General features: G+C 37.5%; 1 protein-coding gene across 1 annotated transcript; it reads left to right on the forward strand.

The window, feature by feature from the left end:
* Nucleotides 1-1,002: 1,002 nt before the first annotated feature.
* MYCT1 (MYC target 1) lies at nucleotides 1,003-24,674 on the forward strand. Its single transcript, XM_062187767.1, is given in 2 exon segments — nucleotides 1,003-1,171; nucleotides 22,272-24,674. Coding segments are annotated over 2 exon segments (681 nt in total). The 3' UTR covers nucleotides 22,784-24,674.
* The last annotated feature ends 2,036 nt before the right edge of the window (nucleotides 24,675-26,710 follow it).

Below are 26,710 nucleotides of genomic sequence, written 5' to 3' on the forward strand. Positions count from 1 at the left end.
TTCCTGGCTTTGGATTGGTGCAGCTCTGGCTGTTGTGGCCAATTGGGGAATGAACCCGTGGATGGAAGACCCCCTCACCCCGCCTCTCCTTCTCTCTCTGTGTAACTCTGACTTTCAAATAAATAAGTAAATCTTTAAAAAACAACAAAAAATACCAAGAGTACAAAACCACAAATAAATTATACTTTAAGGAATATTTATAAATTTAAAAAATTAACTTTATGAATAATATACTAGGGTCCGGTGCTGTGGCTCATTTGGTTAATCCTCCGCCTGCAGCGCCAGCATCCCATATGGGCACCGGGTTCTAGTCCTGGTTGCTCCTCTTCCAGTCCAGCTCTCTGCTGTGGCCCAGGAGGGCAGTGGAGGATGGTGCTAGTGCTTGCGCCCCTGTACCCGCATGGGAGATCAGGAGGAAGCACCTGGCTCCTGGCTTTGGATATGCGCAGCACTGGCCATGGTGGCCATTTGGGGAGTGAACCAACGAAAGGAAGACCTTTCTCTCTGTCTCTCTCTCTCTCACTGTCTATAACTCTAACTGTCAAATAAATTAAAAATTTTTTTAAAAAAGTAATACACTAAATAGGGAAAAAGACATGTTAAGAATTTTAATAAATGAGATCTGTAAAGAAAGAGTGTTAGATAAAACTAATCAAACTCAGATAGAATTTGGAGTTGAGTTCCCATCCCCCCTTAATTTATTATATAAATACAGTGGCAGATATCAGAGGTCAGTCCATTTCGCAGTTCTGTGTAATGCTAACCCCAAGTGCTGGAGTGAAGTGCCACTATGTGTGTCAAGAGGATGGGGAAATACTGAGGAAAAGGCCTCCTGTCTCAAAGGCAGATTTGGAGGGGGCTGAGACCACAGTGCTTAGTAACTCAGGAAATGACGAGAAGGAAATTGTTTTGTGTCTCAGGAACCATGTGGAATTCCAAGATAAGAAAAACAGTTGCTAATTTGAGTATAAAAGCAGGAAACATGATACACTTATTTCCTTTATGCAAACATAAGTATATGAGGGCTTGTGTGAAAATTATTTTTCCCTTGCTTACATTCAAACTGCTTCTCTTGGACATACTGGCTTTTCTTTCTTTCTTCTCTTTCTTGTGGATATTATGGCTAATAACACAACAAGTTTAGGGAGTCCATGGCCAGAAAACTTTTGGGGTAAGGTATTTTTTTAACTGTTTTTTTAATTTAAAAGTAGAATGCAGAGAAATATGCTGAATAATTTCTTGAAACATTGGGAATGTCTCATACATTTTGTTTACTGTCAACTGATTATTTAAAGTTTCTATGGATTTATTACAATGGAAACCTATAAATAACAATTGCTCTAAAGTGGACTGTGAAGCCAGTTAAGAAGAATCTGATCAGCAAGTATAGATTTTGGCTGGAATTATAAAATATCAATGAGAACAAGAAAAGACAAGAAGTATAAAGTGGAAGTAATTGTTGTTTGGAATATGACAATGTAGATATTGATGGAAAAGTAAGTTTAGTTTGTCTTAACAATTGTATATTTTATTTAATGGTGCCAAACTGATTTACAGAAGTTATCTTAACTTAGTTTGTTAACATTGTACTTTTTATTTTCCAAAGTGAATCTAAATAGCAACACTGTACTTAGATGAATGAATTTCGAGATGAAGACATTGCTAAAACATGGAATAATACTATGAAATTAGAAAAGGTAGTGTGGAAATATCACAGGTAGCATTATAATGGAAACCTGTCACAGTGGGAAAGGAGCAAGCCCTTGGTGTTTTTGGCTGAGGTCGATGGCAGCTCTCAGTGTAGTGTTGTCTACTGCCAAGAGCAGCCGGACAGCATGAGGTGAGAACTGCCAGTCCCTCCCGGGTGGACAAACACAAGGAAGAAGGGCTGGGGCGTGAAAGTGACAAATACTCTTAGGTTCAGAGAAGTTGTAAAAGTAAAGGGGGAAATTTGAGTTAAATCCAGAAGAAGGAAACTTAAAGGAGAAAATGTAGTTTATGAAGAGATCTGAACCCTGATTTATATGTTCAGAACACATTTTAATCATCTCAGGATCATTTTAGACTCTCTGCTGTCATTCAAAGGGAGGTTTGAGAATTAGCAGGTGGAAAGGAAACCAGCCGCAGCTGACTGCTCTGAACAGTCTTGCCCAGTTGTCCACCCCTACAGAAAACTTCACAGCTGGAATGCATTCACTCTTCTGTACAGCAATTATTGATGTTTGCTTTAAGACTGAAGTGGAGGGCTGTGGCTGAACATTGTTATCAAATTATGTAACAAAATTGAAAGAGGAAAGCAAATCACACTTTGTAAAGAATGGCTTTGATAATAGGTTGTTAGGTAGATACCAATCAAAAATAAGACTGCATTGTAGGTGTTTAATTATATGCTGGTTACATGTTATTTCCTGTCCTCATTTACAGAGAAAGTAAATATGCTAAACATGCAAAAAAATTAAAGTAGGTCAAAGATAAATTCCTCATGATGAAAACAAGTATCGATGTAAATTATTCAAAAGTAAGGTTATAGTGCAAAGTTCATGTCTAAAAGCTGAGTCTATTTTTTTCATATCATTAAATATTAAATTTCATTATTCCAAAAAACAATTATTTCCATTGACTAGGAGGTAGGTAATAATCACTAAAACCATCTGAAATTCCAAGAGAATGTTAACAGTTCATCTACTGATGATAAAAATCTAAATATTTTTAATATGAAACTCTGTACATAAGAGGGGATTCAACTTATTGTTCCAAAGCTAGGACCTCGTGTTCCTTTTTTTTAATATGTGAATATAATGGAAATAGTGAACACCACGAACATAGCATTACACTGTAAAACGTTAACAAAGCCAGTGCCGATGTAATGTTTGGTGATTTGGGGAAAATATATGAAAGATTGCATTATTACTTCTGGGATAAACATAAGAAATACAAATGTAAATTTATTTATATGCATTGCAACAATTTTCTTAAATATAAGTGTTAATCTTTCCTATTTTCATTTCCTTTTTGTATCTTAATTGATATTTGTTTTTAGCACTGACTTTCCAAAATTATTATTTTGAAAATTTTGCACAGTGCAATGTAACATATTATCTATTGCTTTCAAAATTAGTTGCTTGGCACTTTTACTTTCTGAGAATAGCTTATAAAAGCAAAATATATATTGTGTACCATACAAATAATAGCTGCAAAAAGCAAAATATGTGTCATGTACCATACAAATGTCCTAGATTTAATGTGTTTAAGGAACTTAAATTGTTTTCCAAATATTATTTTTTGGTTACTTTAGTGAATGAGAAAAATGAAGGTATCATTCCATGTTATTACCAATAACAACTTGAATTCTCTCAATATTTATGCACTAAACTCACTCAACATAATGAGAGTATTAAACTCAAGAGATTAAGTGTTGGCTTTAAAATTGCCCATGAGTGACAACACAGATGCAGATTGCCTCCCCGAGAGTCCACCTTCGCTTTGAAAATTTACCATGCTCTGCTCTCAGGAAACAGGAGACAAATGTCAGTCAACTCTGTTATTTGCTTAATACCTGGGAGTTCTGCAGAGGACATGGTTTTGTTTGCTGTCTGCTGTACTTTTCGTTTTTTTTTTTTTTTTTTTTTTTTTTTCTGCTAGCCTTGTGAAAAGTCAGGGGATTTGTGGGTGTAGGGACTTATATTTATTTACCTAACTGAATTCTCAAAAAAAAGTACAATGTCTGTGCCAAGAGGACTATACTGTTGGAAGTCATTATGCGTTCACACTGATGCAAATGAAAGCTGTATAGTTATGGAACAGCACAAGATAATATATGACAAATGGCAATGATTGGTATTGTATGACTGAAGAAAAGATAGAGCTGAAATGATACCCAAATCCTTCTCAGAAAACAATGGAGGTTTACCTCTTCCTAGAAAAGCAGGTTTCAAATAGGAAGGTAACTCTAAGAAGCACATTCTAGGCATTGACTTTTCCCTCTTTTAACTCATTTTCATTCAGCTCAGTAGTTTACTGAGGAGCGCTGACTGGCCATATTAGGCAATATGTGAGGAGTTAGTGACATAAATCAGGCATTGCTTGAGCCTTTCATGGAGCTCAGGGGAATGTCACGAAGAAGATGTGCAGAGTGACTGTAGAGAAGGGAATGGTGTAACTAGAATGCGTACGAAGTCGGAAAGGCAGGCTGCAGGCAGATTTCAAGATTCTGAATACCAGACCAGGCGTTCCAGCCAATTTAACTTGAATATGGGCAAGTTAGTGACCTCAAGTCTCTTCACCTCCCTCCCGGCTAGGCTAGGAATTTTCTTTCAGGTTGGAAAGGGATTGGGGGATTTGAGATCCTGATCTGCTCAGCAGTGGAGGGAAAGGGGCCTTGGTTTTTCAAGTTCTGGCCTCTGCTGACATCTACTGACATAAATTTCTTTTCTGCTTTTGGGACATTGCTCTTTCTCCCATTTGCACTGCTGAAGCCCCTCACTATAAAATCTGGCTCATACCCTCTGTGCGACATTGGTCAAGGACACGATTTTTCTTATTTAGATGCCCTCTACAGTCTACTGTCCTTATTCAAGTACTTTTCTGACTGTCCCAATGGCACAGAACAATGGTTCATGTTTTCTCATAACCCACCCATGGACAGGAGTCTCAGCAGCTTGGGCTATATCAGGTGTCTTCAGTGTGAATGGACAAACATCACCCACTGCGTTCCCTTTGTGTTTTGCTTTTGGATACCCAAGATTTCTCAGAGGGCTTTCTGATCTTTCTGAGGACGCTGGGAATAGACACCAATTTCCATCCCGTGCCCCAGCTCCATCTGTAGCTCATCACAATGGGTAGCGGGGGTGGAGCAATGGTCCCCTTCTCGTCTTGGTGTCTCCAAAACTCCCTCATTAGCCTGCTCATGAAAGTTGACTCACAGGCTCTGAGTCATGGTGAAAAGTTCCATGGTAGAATCTTTCAGGTTATTAGTATGTTGAGACTGAAAGATTCACTCTCAATATCTACTTCATGCATTAAAATGCCAGTTTTCAAATTATTACCTGCTCCACATACTAGTAATTCAGGGAAGAAGCAATAACTCTTTCTTTTGTATGGATTTTTGGAGCAATATTAACCTTCTTCAAAGTAACTGAAGAGGTGGAAGGTTGTGAAGTGACTTGAAAATCAAATACTGCCATGGGGGAGAATCCTTGGTTAATACCAGAAAATGTTGTTTCTTAGCCTGCAGCTTCAGCAAATGGGGCTAGGGTGTACTTTTTAATTCCTTGTCAGCCTCAGAGGTCTATATATAAATTCATGAGTTATACTGTCATGTAATTCTTTTTTTTAAATATAAGAATTTTTAAACCTTTTATTTTAGCAACAACAACAAAAAATATACCTATGTGGCAGACCCAGATGGAGTTCCAGGCTCCTGGCTTCAGTCTGGTCCTTCCCTTGCTATTGTGGCCATCTGGGGAGTGAGCCAGCAGATAGAAGATAACTCTGTCTTCCTCTCTCTCTTGCCCCCAATTAACACTGACTTTCAAAAAATCTTTAAGCAAAACAATTCTGATCATAATAATGATTATGTCATAGCCCTCTTAACCTCACTCCTTATTTCCCTTATCTAGAGAAAAGGTTTATAGTTATCAATATTATAAATTTTAAATATTTTTCATGATAGTCATTGTTTGCATATGTCCACAATACATATTTTATACATACTTCAAATTCTAAATAATATCATAATACATAATTCCTCTGTTTTCATTTATATGTTTAGCATTTTCTTAATGATATTTATCTAAATATTTGAGGTTTTAATCCAAAATCCCATATCTATGTTTTTAAAATATAAAAACATATAGTACATTAGCATTATCATTAATCACCTGCTGTGTAATAGAACCTCAGAACTTCTTACTGCAGTGCAGCTATATACTAGCACCTGTCAAGCAATCTTTCTCATTGTTCCCTCTTCCTTTCTGTTCACAGCCTCTGGTAACCACCAATGTATTTTTACCTTGTATAAGATCACCTATTTTTTTTTATTCCACATGTATGAGATTGTGTGGTATTTTTATTTCCATGCTTGGCTCATTTCATTTGACATAATGACTTATAGTTCCATACCATTGTTGCAAATGACATGTTTTCACTTTTTTTTATGTCTGAGTAGCATTCTGTTGTGTATGTGTACCTCAGTTTCTTTATCCACTCATCAGTGGATGGACACTTCGGTTGTTTCCATTCCTTAGCTATTGTGAATAGTGCTGCAATAAACATGGGACTGCAGATGTCTCTTGAAGAATGCATTTCATTTCCCTTGCTTATACCCAGGAGTGGGATTGTTGCCTCATATGGTAGTTCTAAAATTTTTAGTCTTTTGAGGAAAGTCTTTTGAGTTTTCCACAATGGCTGTACTAATTTATATTACTGGCCTTCAGCAGTGCACAGCTTCCTTTTTCTCCACATCCTCTTTAACACTCATTGCCCTTTGCCTTTGTTCTAATACCCAGTCTTTCTGGAGTAAGGTGATATCTCAGTATGGTCTTGATTTGCATCACCCTGATGATTAGTACTGTTGAGCATATTTCCATGGACCTGTTGACTATTTGCATGGCTTTCTTTGAGAAAATGGCTTTGTAGATCAATTGTCCATTTTTAACTGTGTTATTTGGGGTTTTTGGTTTGCTTGCTTGCTTTTGCTATTGAGTTGTTGGAGTTTCTTATGTATTCTGGATATTAACCCCTTGTCAGATGTGTAGGTTGCTAATATTTTCTCTTATTCTGGAGATTGTCTCTTCACTCTTCACTGTTGCCTGTGTTATGTGAAAGTTCTTCGCTTTGGTGAAATCCCACTTGTCTATTCCTGCTTTTATTTCTTGTGTTTTGGGGGTCTGATCTAGAAAATTATTACCTATTTTAATATCCTGAAGTGTTTTCCCTATGTTTTCTTCCAATAATTTCAAAGTTTCAGGTCTCACATTTAGGTCTTTACTCTACTTTAAGTTGATTTATGTGCATGGTGAGAGATAGGGGTCTTATTTTGGAAGTGGATATTCAATTTCCCCAGCACCATCTATTAAAAAGTCAGCCCTTATGAAATAACATATTTTAATTCATATTACAGTCAAGGATTATCTAAAAAATTAAGAAAGAAAGGAGAGAGAGGAAAAGGGGGGGGAGTGGAACAGAATATTATATTTTTAGAACTGTACTATGAACTACATTAAATTTGTTCTCTTCAGATTAATATCATATTAACCTGAACAATAAAGTATCAGACAGTAAAAAATTTTTGAAAGTCTTAAAAAAGAAGACAGTCCTTTTTCAAGTGCATGTACTCAGCACCTTTGTCAACTATCAGCTGGCCATAAGTGTACGGATTTACTTTTAGCATTTCTATATTGTGGATCTATTCATATGCCAATATCATGCTGTTTTAATCACTAGCATTGCAATACATGTGTCTGGCTTTGTTCTTCTTGCTCAAGATGGCTTTGACTTTTGTAATTCCATATAAATTTTATAGTGTTTTTTCTAGTTCTGTGAAAAATGTCATTGGCATTTTGATAAGGATTGCATTGAATCTGTAAGCTGTTTTGGATACTATGGACATTTCAATGACATTAATTCTTCCAGTATATGAACATGGAATGTGTTTAAATTTCTTTGTGTCATCTTTAATTTATTTCAATGATTTATATGTTGATATCTTTCACCTCTTGGTTATATTTATTCCCAGGTTTTTTTTTAGCTATTGGGAATGGTATTATTTTCTTTTTCAGACAATTCACTATTGTTTTATGACAATGTTACTGATTTTTGTACATTGACTTTGTATCCTGCAGCTTTACTGAATTTATTTGTTAGTTCTACATCTTTTTTGGTGGTCTCTGGGGTTTTAAGATCATGTCTTCTACAAAGAGTGACAATTTGACTCCCTCCTTTCCAATTTGATGTGCTTTATTTATTTTTCTTGCGTAATCGCTCTAGCTAAGAATTTCAGTAAAATAAAAGTGGATAAAAGTGTGAAAGTGGGCATCTTTATCTTATTCCAGATCTTAGAAAACCTCTGGTTTTTCTTATTCAACATGGTGCTACCTATTGCCTTGTTGTATTTTATTTTGTTTAGGTATTTTTTTAACTTTTATTTAATGAATATAAATTTTCAAAGTATAGCTTATGGATTACAATGGCTCCCCCCCCCATAACTTCCTTCCCACCCGCAACCCAACCCTCTCCCATTCCCTCTCCCCTTCCATTCACATCAAGATTCATTTTCAATTATCTTTATATACAGAAGATAAATTTAGCATATATTAAGTAAAGCTTTCAACAGTTTGTACCCACACAGAAACACAAAGTGAAAAATACTGTTTGAGTACTAGTTATAGTATTAAATCACATTGAACAACACATTAAGGACAGAGATCCCACATGAGGAGTAAGTGCACAGTGACTCCTGTTGTTGACTTAACAAATTGACACTCTTGTTTATGGCATCAGTAATCACTCAAGGCTCTTGTCATGAGTTGCCAAAGCTATGGAGGTCTTTTGAGTTCGCCGACTCTGATCATATTTAGACAAGGCCATAGTCAAAGTGGAAGTTATCTCTTCCCTTCAGAGAAAGGTACCTCCTTCTTTGATGACCTATTCTTTGATTGTTCTTTCCACTGGGATCTCACTCATGGAGATCTTTCATTTAGGTGGTTTTTTTTTTTCCCATGGTATCTTGGCTTTCCATGCCTACAATACTCTCATGGGCTCTTCAGCCAGATCCAAATGCCTTAAGGGCTGATTCTGAGGTCAGAGTGCTGTTTAGGACATCTGTCATTCTATGAGTCTGCTGTGTATCTCACTTCCCATGTTGGATCCTTCTCTCCCTTTTTTATTCTATCAGTTAGTATTAGCAGACACTAGTCTTGTTTATGTGATCTCTTTGACTCTTAATCCTATCATTATGATTAGTTATGAACTGAAATTGATCACTTGGACTAGTGAGATGGCATTGGTACATGCCACCTTGATGGGAATGAATTGGAATCCCCAGGCACATTTGTAACTGTATTGTTTGGGGCAAGTCCAATTAGCATGTGCCAAACTGTACATCTCCTCCCTCTCTTATTCCCACTCATATTTAACAGGGATCACTTTTCAGTTAAATTTAAATACCTAAGAATAATTGTGTGTTAATTAAAGAGTTCAACTACTAGTATTAACTAGAACAAAAAAATACTAAAAGGGATAAACTATTAAGTTGTTCATCAACAGTCAGGACAGGGCTGATCAAGTCACTGTTTCTCATAGTGTCCATTTCACTTCAACAGGTTTCTTTTTTGGAGCTCGGTTAGTTGTCACCAATAAGGGAGAATTATGATATTTGTCCCTTTGGGACTGGCTTATTTCACTCAGCATGATGTTTTCCAGATTCCTCCATTTTGTTGCAAAAGACCGGATTTCATTGTTTTTTTAACTTCTGTATAGCATTCTATAGAGTACATGTTCCATAATTTCTTTATCCAGTCTACTGTTGATGGGCATTTGGGTTGATTCCAGGTCTTAGCTATTGTGAATTGAGCTGCAATAAACATTAACATACAGACAGCTTTTTTATTTGCCAATTTAATTTCCTTTGGGTAAATTCCAAGGAGTGGGATGGCTGGGTTGTATGGAAGGGTTATATTCGGGTTTCTTTTTTTTTTTTTTTCCAGACTGACTTCCATAGTGGCTTAACCAGTTTGCATTCCCACCAACAGTGGGTTAGTGTCCCTTTTTCCCCACATCCTCGCCAGCATCTGTTGTTGGTAGATTTATGTATGTGAGCCATTCTAACCGGGGTGAGGTGAAACCTCATTGTGGTTTTGATTTGCATTTCCCTGATGTCTAGTGATCCTGAACATTTTTTCATGTGTCTGTTGGCCATTTGGATTTCCTCTTTAGAAAAATGTCTATTGAGGTCCTTGGCCCATCTCTTATAATTTTTTTAAAGATTTATTTATTTATTTGAAATCAGAGTTACAGAGAGGAGAGGCAGAGAGAGAGAGAGAGAGAGAGAGAGGTCTTCCATATAATGGTTCACTCCCCAGTTGGCTGCAATGGCCAGAGCTGTGCTGACCTGAAACCAGGAGCCAGGAACTTCTTCTGAGTCTCCCACACCGGTGCAGTATTTCAAGAGTTGGGCCATCTTCTACAGCTTTCCTAGACCATAGCAGAGCACTGGAACAGAAGTGGAACAGCTGGGTCTCAAACTGGCACCCATATGGGATGCCAGCACTTCAGGCTAGGGTGTTTACCCACTGTGCCACAGTGCTGGCCCTCTATGTCATTATTTGTAGTCTGAGTTATATTGTTTCTTTCCTTCTATCAGTTTTGGATTTGATTTGCTCTTTTTTCTCCTCACCGTTGAGGTGCCGTGGTAAGTAGTTTATTTGAGATCTCTTTGATTTTTGATGCAGGAATTGAGTTTTATAAGCTTCCCTTTGTATTACTTTTGCTGTATTTTATATGTTTTGATATATTGTTTTCCATTTCATTCATTTCAAGAAATATTTTAATTTCCTCTTTATTTCTTTATCAATTGATTATTCAGGGTTAAGTTGTTTAATTTCCATGTATTTATATAGTTTCAAAGCTTTTCTTATTACTGATTTCTAATTTCATTACATTATTACATTGTCATCAGAAATGATACTTGATATGTTTTCTATTCTAATTTTGTTGAGACTTCTTCTGTGATCCACTATTTGATCTATCCCGGAAAATGTTCCATATGTCATTAAGAAGAATGCGCACTCTACAACTATCAGCTAAAAACTTTTGTAGGTGTGTTAGGTCTTATTTTTCTGGGGGGAAATTTAATTTGTTCCTTCTTTGTTAATTTCTCTCTAGATGACCTGTCCATTTTTGTAATTTGAGTCTTAAAAAGTTTTGTACTATCATTGTATTGGAATTTCTCTTTCCCTTTAATTCTATTAATATTTGTCATATGTATTTGGATGCTCCTCCATTATGTGTGTGTGTGTGTGTGTGCTATTGCTGGATTGAGCCCTTTATAATTATACAGTGATCTTCCTAGTCTCTTTTTACTGCTTTTGAAACAAAATCTATTTTATTTGATAGAAGTATAGCTACTCTTGCTTTCTTTTGGGTTCAATTTGAGCTTATTGATTCTTTATTCTGCTTGCTTTATTCTGCTAGTGATGCCTTCTATTGCATTTTTATTTCACTTGGTGTTCTCAAATTGGTTCCAAATCTGCAGTTGATATATTATTCGGTATGCACTGGAGATGAACCCATAAAGGGATAGTCTGTCCCTGCAAGCCTTTTTTTCTTGGCCTGTGGTAGGCTCCAACTACTTGTTCTATGTTCCTGAATGCTATGATATAGATCACATCTGAAACCCAAAGCCCATTAAGACTAGTGCAACCTGGGTATAGGAGCAAAGTTCATATTGCTAGGATCTGTCTCCTGCTGAGTGGATTCACAGCCTCATGCTGCAACTTTCACTCACTGGTGATATCGACTGGGGTAAAAGACTGTTCACCTGAGACCATGGAAATCTGCTGGGCACTGAAGCAGAACCAGAGTCCCTCTGCAGGCACTGTCCAGGGGACAGAGAGTGCTAGAATCTGTTCAATACTAGGTTTGTCGGCCTGGCTCCATCCCCAAATAGTCTTGTGATTCATTGAACACTACCCTAAGTTGTAGAAGAGGTGATAGAGTCAGACCCTCAGTTAATAGGCAGGCTGTAGGTGGGTCATATCTGAATCTCATAATCCCCAGGCTCTGTTGAATCTTGGGTGTGCACATCAGGCCTGCAAGAAATTGGTGCTACACACCAAAACAAATCTATCTCACCGGGGGGCAGGCCTTTGCTGATACAACCACAAGTCCAGAGACTTCCAAAGACACTTGCCTCAGGACAGAAATCATAAGGATCTTCCCAGAACAGAGCTTTGCCGACACAGCACTGAATCCTAAGACAGAGTCCAATGGCTCCTTGCTGTCTGCCTAAAATTGGAGGAAAGCAGTAAAGTCAATTGGAACTGGAAGAGGAATGATACCAGCAACTCTTCCTTCTTGCTTTCTTCAATGTGACATTTCTTATGATTAAAACAAGATGTGGCCCTGTGATCTCTCAGCTGGCTCCTGTAGCTCTTGTGAAGTGACTTGGGGTGTGTGCAGCTTTGCCTATCAATCTCTCTTCGCATAGGTGGTCAATAGAATCTCCTATTGAGCCACTGGCTTGCTTCTGTCTCACATAATTGTCTTCAATCGTGATAGCTTTGTGAGATTTTTTTTTTTTGCAAGCCTCATAAAAGATGTTGGGAAATGTTTCCTATTTTCCTATTATTACAAAAAGTTTGTGTAGATTGGTGTTGCTCATTGTTTAAATTTTTAATAAAAATTCACCAGTATAGTTATAGATAATATGTTTATTTGGAAGGTTTTAGGTGCTACCTGAAATTTCTTTAACGAGGATGAACCCCTCAGATTTTTCTATTGATTCTTCCATTAGTTATGGAAGTTTGTGTTTTGTAGAAACCATTTGCATTAAATATCCAAATATGCTGAATATAGACTGGTCATGATATTCTCTCAAGTATTTTTCCAACAGTTTATTAATAAATATTTAAAAATCCAGAAACATTTGAAGAATTCTATAATAAATACTCATATACTTAACCACCATGATATGATCATTAATGTTTTTACAATATTAATTTTAGTAAAAGGAGGATCTGAAGAGAAACCAGAGTATACAATATTAATTTTAACCATCTATCTGTTTATACATTTCTAAGTATATTGAACATATCAATACACTTACCCCCGATTTCCTCAAGATTCATATTATTATCAGGAATTCAATGGAGTTTTTTAAGGTCATACTTAAATATGACATAGATAAAATGAATTACAATGAAGTGCACGAGCCATAGAAGAAAATTTGCTGAATTTCTATAAATACATACACTCCTGAGTAACCCAAAGCCCAGTCAAGATATGGAACATAATCACCAACTCCTAGAGTTTCCTAAAGCCTCTTCCTAGTCACCCCCTGAGAACAGTGTCCTCAGAGGAAGCAGCTCTCCTGGCATCTTTTCTATAATTAAAGCCATATATTGGCCGGCTCCGTGGCTCGACAGGCTAATCCTCCACCTAGCGGCGCCAGCACACCGGGTTCTAGTCCCGGTCGGGGCACCGGATTCTGTCCCGGTTGCCCCTCTTCCAGGCCAGCTCTCTGCTGTGGCCCAGGAGTGCAGTGGAGGATGGCCCAAGTGGTTGGGTCCTACACCCCATGGGAGAACAGAATAAGCACCTGGCTCCTGCCATCGGAACAGCGCGGTGCGCCGGCCGCAGCGTGCCAGCCGTGGCGGCTGTTGGAGGGTGAACCAGCGGCAAAAGGAAGACCTTTCTCTCTGTCTCTCTCTCTCACTGTCCACTCTGCCTGTCAAAAAGTAAAAAAAAAAAAGCCATATAATGTTTGTTGTTTTGTGTACAGCCTATTTCCTCCACATAGCACACTGAATATTTATTCTGTTTGTACTATATTAGTAATTTTATTGCCAAATAGCATTTATATATCACAAGTAATTTATATTTTCATATTGATGGACATCATGGCTGAGTACAGTTTTAGCTATTAAGGATAAAGCTGCAATATCTATTCTTGTAAGTCTTTTTATGGATATATGTTTTCATTCTTGAATCGCTTTCTGGAAGTAGAATTCCTGGGTCATAACCTTGCAGGACTCCTGGCCAGGCTTATTGCAGATTCTTCCTTCCACATGGGAAAGAATTCAGAGGGCCTGATGGTGCAGAGAAAGGGAAGGCAGTTTGGATGGTGCACTGAAGGGGAGCTGCCACACGGGGCAGGCTGGCTGTCTTATGGGTGTGCAGCAGCTGTCCTAGGGCGGCTGTTATACCACGGATTGCCTGGAGCTATCAAATCAGTGGCCTGCATTTGTCAGTGTGAGGTTGTACACCAGCAGTTTAGCTGGGGCTATCAGACTTCAGCTCCTTTCCCTAGCTACCTACATTCCCACACCAGTTGTTTTAGTGTATATTCAAGTGTATAAGAAACCACCAGGCATTTTTTTTTCTAAGTGGTTTTACAAGTTAACATTCTTTCCAAGGTGAAGCTTTCAATTCTTTCAAATTTTTGCTCATTTTAGTTTTATCCACTGTGGTTAACAATTAGTTCTATCTCATTATGGTTTTATCCTGCATTTCTGTGGTGGTAAATGATGTTGAACAGGGATAGGCAAACTGTGATCCCTTTGCTAAATCTGACTCACAGTCTATATTGATAAATAAAACTTGAGGGAAAACTTGCCCACTGGTTTATGGCTACTTTTGGAAGAGTTCATTAGTTTAGATAGAGAATGGGAGGCCTATAAAGTCTAAATGTTGACTGCCTGAATTTGTTTAGGAAAAAAATGCCATCTCTTGATGTAAAGTTTTTTCTCTCATGCTTATTGGCCTCTGAATATGTCTTTCAGAAGTATTTGCTAAAACTTTGGCCTGTTTTAATTTTATTTTTAGTCTTATAAATGAATGGAAAAGTCCTTGATATATGCTAGTTATTGTCAGATAAATGTAGGTTTGTAAATATTTAATAGTTGTCTGTGGTTTGCTGATTAATTTTCTTCGAAGTATTTTTGCAAATCTAGTTTGTTTGTCTGTGAACATTTGCATATGTTTTCTCTCCACCAAAACTCATACTGAGGCTTGATTTATCAATTCAGCAAGGTTTGCAAGGTGTACCTGATGAGCTGTGTTTGAGTCATGGGCTGAACCCCCATAAATATATTAATTCCTGCTTTTCAAATGTGAGTGAGTTCTCACTCTCACAGGACTCAATTTGCACTCTCTTTGCCTCCTTTGGTTTTCTGCATCAGTTTCCTCACTAGAAGACCAGATGCCAACACCCTCTCAGCTTCAAAACTGACCAAGATAAATCTCTTCTTTTCTTTATGTCTTTGAAAGTTGGAGTTAAGAGAGAATGAGGGAGAGACAGAGATATCTTCCTTCTGCTGGTTCACTACCCAGTTGATCACAATGGCCTTGGCTGGGAGGCATCACAGACAGAGGCTTAGCCTACTACACCACAGTGCCAGCCCCACAATATGCTTTTTGATATATGTATATATTACAAAATGATTACTGTCATCAAGCTAATTAACATCTGTTACCTCATATGGTTACTTTTTGTGTGTGTGATAGTAACTTTTAAGATCTCTTAATAAATTTTAAGCATACAATATAGTATTATGAACTCACTTGGTATTGTCTTTCTATGTCTGTATTATTTCACTCACCACAACATCCCCCCAGGTTCATGTAAGTTGTTGCATATGACAGTATTTCCATTTGAAAAGGCTGGATAAGGGACCTTGTGGTGCAGTGGGTAAAGCCTCTGCCTGCAATGCTGGTATCCCATATGGGCAACGGTTCATGTCCTGGTTGCTTCTCGTCCCATCCAGCTCTCTGCTAATGACCTGAGAAAAGCAGCCAGAAGATGGCCCAAACACTTGGGGGACATGGATGAAGCTCCTGGCTCCTGACTTTAGCCTGACCCAGTGCTGGCAGTGGTAGCCATCTGGGGATTAAACTAGCAAATACAATGTCTTTTTTAAAAAGCTGGATGATAATATTCCATTATTTTATAACATTCCACTATGTAAATCAAATATCTCTGTATATCAAATTTCTTTATCCATTCAGCTGACAGTGGATGCTTAGATGTTCCAAATACTGGGTGTTGTGAATAAAGCTGCAATGAACATGAGAGTGCAAATACCTGTTAGAGGCACTGATTTCATCTCAAGACATGTGCAAGTGTTGGGATATGTAGCTGGAGGAATTGCTGGATCAAATAATTATTCTGTTTTTGACTTTAAAGGAATCTCCATAGTTGTTTACATAATGGATATATTAACTTAATATTCAGATCAATATTTTCTCCATGTCATCACCAGGATTTATCTCCTGTCTTGTAGATAACAGCCATTATGATAGGTATGAGGCAATATCTTACTATAGTTTCTTTAAAAGATTTTATTTATTTTATTTGAGAGTTAGAGTTACAGATAGTGAGAGGGAGAGACAGAGAGAAAGGTCTTCCTTCCGTTGGTTCACTCCCCAAATGGCCGCGAAGGCCAAAGCTACGCTGATCCGAAGCCAGGAGCCAGGAGATTCTTCCAGGTCTCCCATGTAGGTGCAGGGCCCCAAGGACGTGGGCCATCTTCTGCTGCTTTCCTAGGCCATAGCAGAGAGCTGTACTGGAAAAGGGGCAGCCGGGACTAGAACCGGCGCCTATATGGGATGTTGGCACCACAGACGGAGGATTAACCTGCTGTGCCACAGCACCAGCCCCTTATTATGGTTTTATTTGCATTTCTCTGAGGATTAGTCATGTTGAACACCTTTTCACACATCTGCTGGCCATTTGTATGTTTTCTTTTGAGAAATGTTTGTTGAGGACCTTTTCTTGGTTTAAAATCAGAATATCTGTTTTCTTGCGATTGAGTTCTATATGTTCCCTATAAATTTAAGATATTAAGCTCTTAACATACAAGGGGTTTTCAAAATGTTCATGGATGATGAATATTCTGAAAAGGTTGTGAACATATTTTAAAAAGTTTTTGCAGCAAATAAACTTGACTTTTAATTCCATTTTCTTGAATGATTTGAAGTACCCTCATATATGGTTTACAAATATTTCTCCCATTGCATGACTGTCTCCTCACTCTGTTCTTGTTTCCTTTGATATGCAGGAAATTTCTAGTTTGATACAATCCCATTTGCTTTGGTAAAAGTTTAGTTTGTGGGGCTGGCGCTGTGGAACAGTAGGTTAATCCTCCGCCTGTGGTGCCGGCATCCCATATGGGCACAAGTTCTAGTCTTGGCTGCTCCTCTTCTGATCTAGCTCTCTGCTATGGCCTGGGAAAGCAATAGAAGATGGCCTGAGCGCTTGGGCCCCTGCATCCATGTGGGAGACCTGGAAGGAGCTCCTAGCTCCTGGCTTTGGATCAGCCTGGCTTTGGATCAGCCTGGCTTGGGCAATTGCAACCATATAGAGAGTGAACCAGCAGATGGAAGACCTTTCTGTCTCTCCCTCTTACTGTCTGTAACTCTACCTCTCAAATAAATAAAATCTTTTTAAAAATAGTTTAGTTTGTAATTCTTACAATTCCAAAGGGTTTCTGAATATTTAATCAGTGTTCCATTCTGTTGTCACTGAGAAAATCATTCAGATACTGGGGTGATTCAGCTGAAGGCCACTAGATGGAGACCTCTACTAATTTTCAATACCAGTAGGCAGGATTTGAGTTGCTGATTATATTTGCTGCAAATCATACATAATACAATGTTAGAATCTTAGAATTGGAAAGCAATATAATGGCTACTACTATTAGGCCAAGAAGAATTTATAGCTTCCATAAGTTAAACAATTAGTAGTAGTATAGTTAGCACTTGAAGACTTACTATGTGCCAGCTACTTACTGCTTGTATAGACACGTTACAAATTAGGATAACAACACATAATTTATATTACATGATTTAACAGTGTGAGAGTTTGCTTCATTTGCCTTCAAAATGAGATATGTTCTTTAAAAAGTACTTTTGGGGATGGGCATTTAACTTAATATTTAAGATGTCCACACCCCACATCTTAACTACCAGGTTAAATGTCCACATTCCACACTAGAATACCTGTGTTCAATTCTCAACTTCAGCTGAGGATTCCAGCTCTCTGCTAATGCAGACCTTGGGATGTAGTGGTGATGGCTCAAGTAGTTGGGGTCTAACACTAACACTGAACACCTGGATTGAATTTATGGCTCCTAGCTTCAATCCAGCCCAGCCCTAGCCATTATGGACATTTGGAAGCATGAACCAGAGACAGGAGCTCTCTTTGTGTCTCCATCTCCATCTCCATCTGCATCTCCATCTCTGGCTCTATCTCCATCTCCACCTTTTTTGCCTGTAGACAAATTAATTAATTTTTCAGTCTGTATCAAATTTTATAAATTATCTGGACTCATGCATCTTATTGGAGAGAAAACAGAGGGCTTGGTTCTAGGAACCACTGAGTAGTTCTTTACTTTTTAGTTCTTTTCTAGACTATTTTGCCAATTCATTCTTGTCCTTTGATAGCTTTTTAATATTTCTGATAGTATTTAATATTTATGATAGTATTTTAATATTTCTGATAGTATTTTAATATTTCTTTGTCTTGAAGAATCCCAAATTTTCCTTTAATCTTGTCTCTTCCTCATTATTGTGTTGTTTCCAACCAGCACAATTCCTTTTTATTTATTCTTTAAGTAGCTTTATTGAGACATAACTCTATACCATATAATTCACCTGCCTAACAACAATTAGTTTCCACAGTAGTTTAATCACTAAAATCTAATTTATGAACATTTTTGTGCTTCAAAGAAACCTCACGCCTATATGCATGCTCTTCTCATTCCTTCCTATCCCACCCTCCAGCCTTAGAAAATAATTTATTTTTTGTCCTTTTTGTTTTGACTATTCTGGACAATTCACACAAATGAAATCATACAATATGTGATCTTTTGTGACTGAATTCTCTACCCTCTGCCTCTTCAGAGAGGGATTGCTCTCTAAGACAGCTTCCTCACATTTTTATATGTACTTGTAAGTTCCTTTCCTTTACTCGGTTTGTGTGTTCAGGCACCAGTATACTTTGCACTGTTTTCACAGTTTTTCTAAAATTGCCCTTTCTTTCCATGAAGGCTTATGTTGAAGCATAAGAGATCATTTACAGTAGCTGTTTTCAATTATTCAGTTTCTCGTAACTTAAAGTGTGTATGTTATTTGTTTTCTAATTAGAATCCATGCTGAAAACATGGATTTCATATGGTTTTATTTACTCATATTGTTGTTATTATATTTTAGGAAGTGTGAAATTCTGATTCTCATGATTGCTATTGCTATGGCAACTTAAGAATTCTTATAACTTCTGAAGCAGAATCTTAGGTTCTAAATATTTGGGCACTGAAAAAAGTTAATTTAGAGTTGTCATGTATTACCCATAGGTTAGTATTCAGCCCTGCCTATTTTTATTTGCTCTTTCTTGGTAAAGCCTAGCTTAGAAAAATCTCTGAAGACATTGTATTTTAAGGCTGTGACTCAATATTATTAAGAGACACATTTTAGAATAATAATACCAGGCCAGGCTGATCTGTGATAAATCGCCTTATAATTCAGAAGTCATCTTATTGCAAAGGATTTATTGTTTATATCTGATATATATCATTGTTATAGAGGATTCTAAGTATTTGTGAGGACAAATACGGAAGTAGGACATGGCAAATATAGCCTCTCCACAGAAGATCTATGTGACATTATGTGCTTGGAAGACACTAAATATATCCTAAAATTATTCAACAATGATTATTCTTATTATTAATATCAATTTATATTTATTAGATTGATTTTGTCATTTCTATGTACTAAATATTTTATAGAATATCACTGATTACAACAATAAATTGGAAAGAAACTTGGCAATCATAAGATCTAACTCTCTTTTGTGTAATTTGCCCCTTTTTTTCATTTTATTTTATTTTTTATTTATTATTTATTTTTTGACAGGCAGAGTGGACAGTGAGAGAGAGAGACAGAGAGAAAGGTCTTCCTTTTTGCTGTTGGTTCACCCTCCAATGGCCACCGCGGCTGGCGCGCTGCGGCCGGCGCACCGCGCTGATCCGATGGCAAGAGCCAGGTGCTTCTCCTGGTCTCCCATGTGGGTGCAGGGCCCAAGCACTTGGGCCATCCTCCACTGCACTCCCTGGCCACAGCAGAGAGCTGGCCTGGAAGAGGTGCAACTGGGACAGAATCCGATGCCCCGACCGGGACTAGAACCCGGTGTGCCGGTGCCGCAAAGCGGAGGATTAGCCTAGTGAGCCGCGGCGCTGGCCCTATTTTATTTTTTAATTACATAAGGTGAACAAATTTTATGTATTTATACAAACAGATTTAGGATCATAGTGATACCTCCCACACTCCCCTCCCCCACATTCCCACTCTCCCTCTTTCTTGCTTTCTTATTCTTTTAATTTTTAAAATGATTTAATTTCAGTTTATTTTATAATCATAAAATTAGCCCTCCACTAAGAATTCAACAAATAGTAAGAAGAAAAAACATTGTTCTTCAACATTAGAGGCAAGGGCTGTAAACATTCTCAAATCTCAAAATGTCAATTTCCCTCATATACATTACTTTTTTTGTAATTATTAGTTACCACAGGTCAAGGGAAACATACAATATTTTTCTTTTTGGGAACTGGATTATTTTACTAAGTATAATGGTTTCAAGTTGCATCCATTTTGTTATGAAAGAGAGGACATATTTTATGGCTGAGTAGTATTCCAAAGAGTATACAGACCACATTTTCTGATTGTGGTCCATAAACAAAGCCTCAAACATTTTATAAAGGTAATGAAATCAGTGAGTCTATACAAATACCCTAAAAATTGCACATGTGAGATAAAGATGAATCTGGAACACTGTATCAGTGAGCTTTTGTTGTTAGCAATCCATTTTAAATATAGTGACAAAACAATTCACTTAGCTCATGATTTTGTGGGTAGGCCACTAGGAATGGACTCAACTTGATGAGCTGTCCAAAATCTTTGCTGATGGACCACTGTCAGTTGGGGGACTGACTAGCATCTCAATTACCCTGGGTAATTCCATTCTTTTGAACAGGAAAGCAGGCTGCTGGCCAGAGCAACAGGTGTTAACTGGGTCATGTGTCTCTCATCACTCAGCTAGCTAGCCTGGCCTTATTCATTTGACAATTGCAGGGCTGGCTAGACTAGCAAGGGTGGAAACTGCAAGTCTTTTGGGCGTTAGGTTTCAACTTGCATAGATGCAACTCCATGGCATCCTATTTAGTCAAAGTACCTCGTGAAGCCAGCCCAGACTCATGGAGTGGGAAATAGACTCTACCTGTTGATAGGAGGAACAGCAAAGCGCTTGTGGCCATCCCCTCCCACCGCCACCTCTCCACTGTGTTACAACCTCAATCAGCTAGTTTCCAGTCTAAGGCTCTCTCAATACAGCTTCGCCAGATAAGTAATTAGATAAGAGAGCTTGCCTCTCCACTTCCCAGTAACTCCTTTTTCTCCAGGAAATGTAAGAATCTTGAAGAATGAATTTTCCAGACAGAAACCTAAAAGTTGGTATCCAGAAGTAAGGGAAAACATGCAGACAGCACAGAATCCTAGAGAGAATGATAGGTTTTGGGATGGTGAGAAAACTAACAGGGCTGTGGGTTAATATGGGGTGGAGCATGAGGAATTGAGTAGGCAGTGAGGCAGTCAGGCCTTAAAATACCCAGAGAGTTGGTTTTTTTGTTTGTTTGTTTGTTTTTTGTGTTTTTTTTTTTCCCCATGTAATGTGGAGTTTAAGCTTCCCAGTTTAATTCTAGAAGATGTTTTTAGTTCACAAGTGGCAGTAGGATAATATTTCTATTTGGAGAACATATTTCTCACCCCTTCTCAGCCCCAAAACAGGAAATCTGAACAAACAGAACTTTGATGAATTGGAGGACACTGGCACATAACAAAAACTCTGAGAGGTTGAGAGGACAGGAATTTCATTATCACAAAAAGGTCACAAGCTTTGGGGAATAAGAAAAAGCCTAGTAGTCTGCACAGGTCATGTCACCATGGAGTCCGAGACGCTAGCGACATTCCGGGTATTCAGGAAATAAGGCATAAATCAATCAGCTAGCCAGATGGTTCTATCTCAGCACTTCCTATTTCAGAAACAGACAGGAAGGGAGGTGTCGTGAAGAGTGCAGGTGGGAGAACGCAATGTGACTGCTGCAAACAGATAGAGGACAAGGCAAAATCAAAGTGGTGACTAAATCCTTTATAGACTTGGCACGTTAGTGACTATTATCACCCAAAAGGAAGTCATCTTTGGACCACATTAGCACTCTATAAAAATTTATAAAGTATGGCATTATGATGACTATTTTTATTTCTTAGCTCTTACATGGAAGAACATAACCTAGAATGCTGTCACTATAAATATTATTTTGTGTTTTCCTGTTTGAATAAATGGAAGCATTATCAACTTCCATTTATTTATAATCATTAATCACCATATTCTATTTCTCTCAAAGTATGTTTAAATTAATGTATTTCAGTAGTTACAGTTTATACCTCTGTTTGTCATGGTTTACCTATTTTAAATTTGACTTAGCTATTTGTTTTCTTTGTTTCAGAGGACCTTATAATGTCCTTCACTGTATCCATGGCAATTGGGCTTGTCATGGGAGGATTTATTTGGGCCCTGTTTGTTTGTCTTTCTCGAAGAAGAGCCAGTGCTCCCATCTCACAATGGAGTTCAAGTAGGCGATCAAGGTCTTCCTACACCCATGGCCTCAACAGAACTGGATTTTATCGCCACAGTGGCTGTGAACGTCGAAGCAACCTTAGCTTGGCCAGTCTCACTTTTCAGCGGCAAGCTTCCCTGGACCAAGCAAATTCTTTTCCAAGAAAATCAAGCTTCAGGGCGTCTACGTTCCACCCCTTTCTGCAATGTCCACCACTTCCTGTGGAAACTGATAGCCAGCTGATGACCCTCCCTTCCTCCAGTACCTCTCCCACCATCACTGCCTCCCACAGTCTGAGCCGTCCTGATTTCCACTGGTCCAGTAGTAATCTTCGAGGCAGCCTTGCAACACCACCACCACCCGCCTATGAGTCTATCATCAAGGCATTCCCTGATTGCTGAGTAGGGTGCTTTCATTGTTTAATTGTTATGTTTTTCTCACTTTTTTTATTGAAAGGAAATCATAAATAGGCCAAACAATTTTGAGGGAGTGGCCCAAGTCACTGATGAGTTTCCACATTTAAATATTCTGTGTAAGTTGGACATTACAATGTAAACCATCTTGTTTGAACACATTTTTACATATGTTTCACAAAAACGTTGTATTTTCTCAAACAGTTAAGTATTTATGTATTTTGTATTCAATGTGGGGCTTATCAAAGATAGTGATTCTAATGCAAGAATCAGTTATAATGTTGTCTATACAATTGTCCCTTGGCATCCACAGGGAATTGGTTCCAGGACTGCTGGAGAATATCAAAATCCATGAATAAAGCTTACAACTCTTATATAAAATGGCATAGTATTTGCATATAACCTATGCACACAAGCGCATATGCTTTAAATCATCCCTGGATTACTTATAATAGCAAATATGATGTAAATAGCCATTGCACTGTGCTTTTAAGGGAATAACCATAAGGGGAAAAGTCTATACATGTTAAGTATAGACACAGTTTTTCCCCAAATATTTGCAATCCAAGATTGGTTAAATACAATTGATTGAGTCTGTTGATTTAGAACTTGAAGATGTAAGTGGATGGTTTTATTTCAGGTTAGAATAAAACTTTAGACAACTGTGGTTTAAAATTCTCATTCACTTATCATATAACTGTAAAGAGAAAAGAAATCATTTTTTTAAAAAAAATCTTCTAAGGAAATTTAACTCTTCTTTCTTTAGGATGACAAGTGAACCATATTAAAGTTTTTTGTTTAAAATTTTTTATTTATGTAAGGTGAACAGGTTTCATATATACAGATTTAAGAGTATAATGATAACTTCCCATCTTTTTCTCCTCCTGCCCACTCACCCACTTTATCTGGAGATCTTCGCTTGCAACTTTGCAGAAAAATAACTACAAGTCATTTGGAGATGGTCTGTTATAGAAATAGATGTTACAGTCATGAAGAATTCTCCATCTGGAGTGATTCTTAACTCTCAGTCATCATTTCTTGTTTGCTTCTTTATAAATTTGAATTTCAGGTTTTCTGAAAAATCTTTGTATAATGATTGTACTATGTCATGTGGTTGGTGCAGTGAGTGGCTATTCTTATTCAAAAAAAAGCTTGAGGTTCTTTTCTGATATAGCAAACACTTACCTTATGTTGCTGTTTATTTCTCTGAACATTGAGATTTTCTGAGAAGAAAATGTAATTTCATTTTGGCTTCTACAATGCTGTGGTCACAGCTAATAATGTCTGAATATGGCTCAAGAATATAATTTTATTTTTACATAGTAAGAGCTGCATATAGCGTTTTCTTTTGACTTTCATTTAGGTTATATTACCCATCATTCTTCAAAGACAGCTATTCTTATCAATGTCTTTGGATAGATGCTCTCTACATATAAAGAAAACAAAGGAAAAAAAAGGAAGAATGAACAGAAGTAAAGAAGGCAGGAAGGGGAAAACATCACTAGCAGGATAACTTGTTAAAAATTGGTTGTAACAAGGAAATTATTTAGCAATTGTCATATAGTCAAATAAGATTTCAAGAGAGCGTTAACTTAGGGACAAATCTACTTTTGACTTGTATGTGATCCTTAATGTGAAACATGAGAAGTAAACAAAGTCGATGTTTCTTCCTTAGAATTTAAATTCAGAGTAAAACCTGCTTTTTATCTCTCAAGTGAGGGAAATGAAACCAAAAATCCTCTGGTGCATTTAACTATATGGGAGAATTGTGCTGCTCCCTTTACTTATAAAACTGTAAAAATGAGTACTTTGTAAATATTGTGCAGTGTATGAAACATGAAATTAAAGCAAAAACCAGAGACTTCGAAAATTGTATTTGTTTTATTTGAAATGCTCTATTAAGAATGTTTTATCATTATGTCAGTTTTGATTCACATTTATTAGAATAATGAAAACACTCCCTTTTAAAAAGCAGGAAGTCAAGAACAGATATGAATACACTTTGTCAATTAAAATAGATGCATTTCTCCTCCCCCCAAAATGCACAAAGTCAGGAAATTGTAAAACTAAGATATAAATCAGGAAAATCCTTTAGATGAAGAAAAATTACACTATAGAGTTTTGAACTTGTAAAATTCATTGAATAAGAAGAGTCTTTTCATTTTGGTATTTTAACTCAATCTAGGACATTTTTTTAAGGTTTTTTTTTTTTTTTTTTTTTTTTTTTTTTTTGAAAGTAAGAGTTACAAGAGAGAGGAGAGGCAGAGAGAGAGAGAGAGGTCTTTTATCCATTGGTTCACTCCCCTTGTTGCCGCAATGGCCAGAGCTGTGCTGATCCAAAGCCAGGAGCCAGGAGCTTCTTCCAACTCTGCCACACAGGTGCAAGGGCCAAAGGACTTGGGCCATCTTCTACTGCTTTCCCAGGCTATAACAGAGAGCTGGATGGGAAGCGGAGCATCCGGGACTCAAACTGGCTCCCATATGGGATGCCAGCACTGCAGGTGGCGGCTTGATCAGCTAAGCCACAGTGCTGGCCCCAAGGACATTCTTTATAAATGAGTACACTAAGAGACAAACCCATTTTCATAAATAAAAACAGTATAATAGAAAAATAATAGCTTCAAAAGTAAAGTTTGTAAAAAAAAAAGTAAAGTTTGTAAGGCTTTTCAATGAGTTAATACAAATAAAAATAGTAATTTGTTAAAGATATGAATTTATATTATTAACCACACCAGCTAGATAAATAATTCCAGAATTATTTATAGAATAAACATTTTAATTAAGGCTATATTAAATGGAGACACTTTGAAATAAATATTTGGCAAATATATGAATACAAAAGAATATTTTTAAGAGTGAAAGGGATAAAAAATTATGAAGAAAAATATTAATAACTGATTATTTAAAAAATTGAAATTCTGCTCATCAAAAGATAAATTTATCCAAATTTTAAAAGCAAGCATAGGCCAGCACCGCAACTCACTAGGCTAATACTCCAACTGCGGCGCTGGCAATCCAGTTTCTAGTCCCGTTTGAGGCGCTGGATTCTGTCCCAGTTGCTCCTCTTCCAGTCCAGCTCTCTGCTGTAGCCTGGGAGTGCAGTGGAGGATGGCCCAAGTGCTTGGGCCCTGCACCCACATGGGAGACCAGGAGGAAGCACCTGGCTCCTGGCTTCGGATTGGCACAGCGTGCCGACCGAAGCGGCCATTTGGGGGGTGAACCAACGGCAAAGGAAGACCTTTCTCTCTGTCTCTCTCTCTCTGTCTAACTCTGCCTGTCAAAAAAAAAAAAAAAAAAAAAGCAAGCAAAAACAAATAAAAAGGAAGAAGAAAGAAAAATTCCTACTACAAAAATTGTTTAATATTCTCTGTTATTATGATTGGCTTACACAAATAGATATGAAAAACATGTCAGTCCTAGTTAAATAAATGAGCAAAGGACTGTGGAAATTGTTGGAACTGAAATGGAGTTGCTTGTGCCAACCCTAACAAGATCAATTCAGTCATGAGGTTAGGAAGGAAGGGCTCTCATACAGGATTCCCTGATGATAACTATTACAAAAGGCTGCCAGAGCAAACCTGCCCAGAAGCCATCAAAAACTTAGACAAAAATTACTTCTTTTTTTTTCCTGTACAGATATTGTCCAACAATTATCTGTTCAAATCAGACTGTTACCAAGCCATTCTTAATCCTGTGTCCAATTATTACCGCTTTAAACATCTTACAGAATCTTATTCATTTCTGTCTTTAAATACTTGTTCTTGGGGCCAGTACTGTGGCATTGCAAGTAAAGCTGCCGCCTGCAACGCCTGCATCCCATATGGATACCAATTCAAGTCCTGGCTGCTCCACTTCTGATCCAGCTTTGTGCTATGGCCTGGGAAAGTAGCAGAAGATGTTCCAAGAGCTTGGACC

The sequence above is a fragment of the Lepus europaeus genome, chromosome 3 (genome assembly GCF_033115175.1).
Source record: "Lepus europaeus isolate LE1 chromosome 3, mLepTim1.pri, whole genome shotgun sequence".
Lineage (NCBI taxonomy): Eukaryota > Metazoa > Chordata > Mammalia > Lagomorpha > Leporidae > Lepus > Lepus europaeus.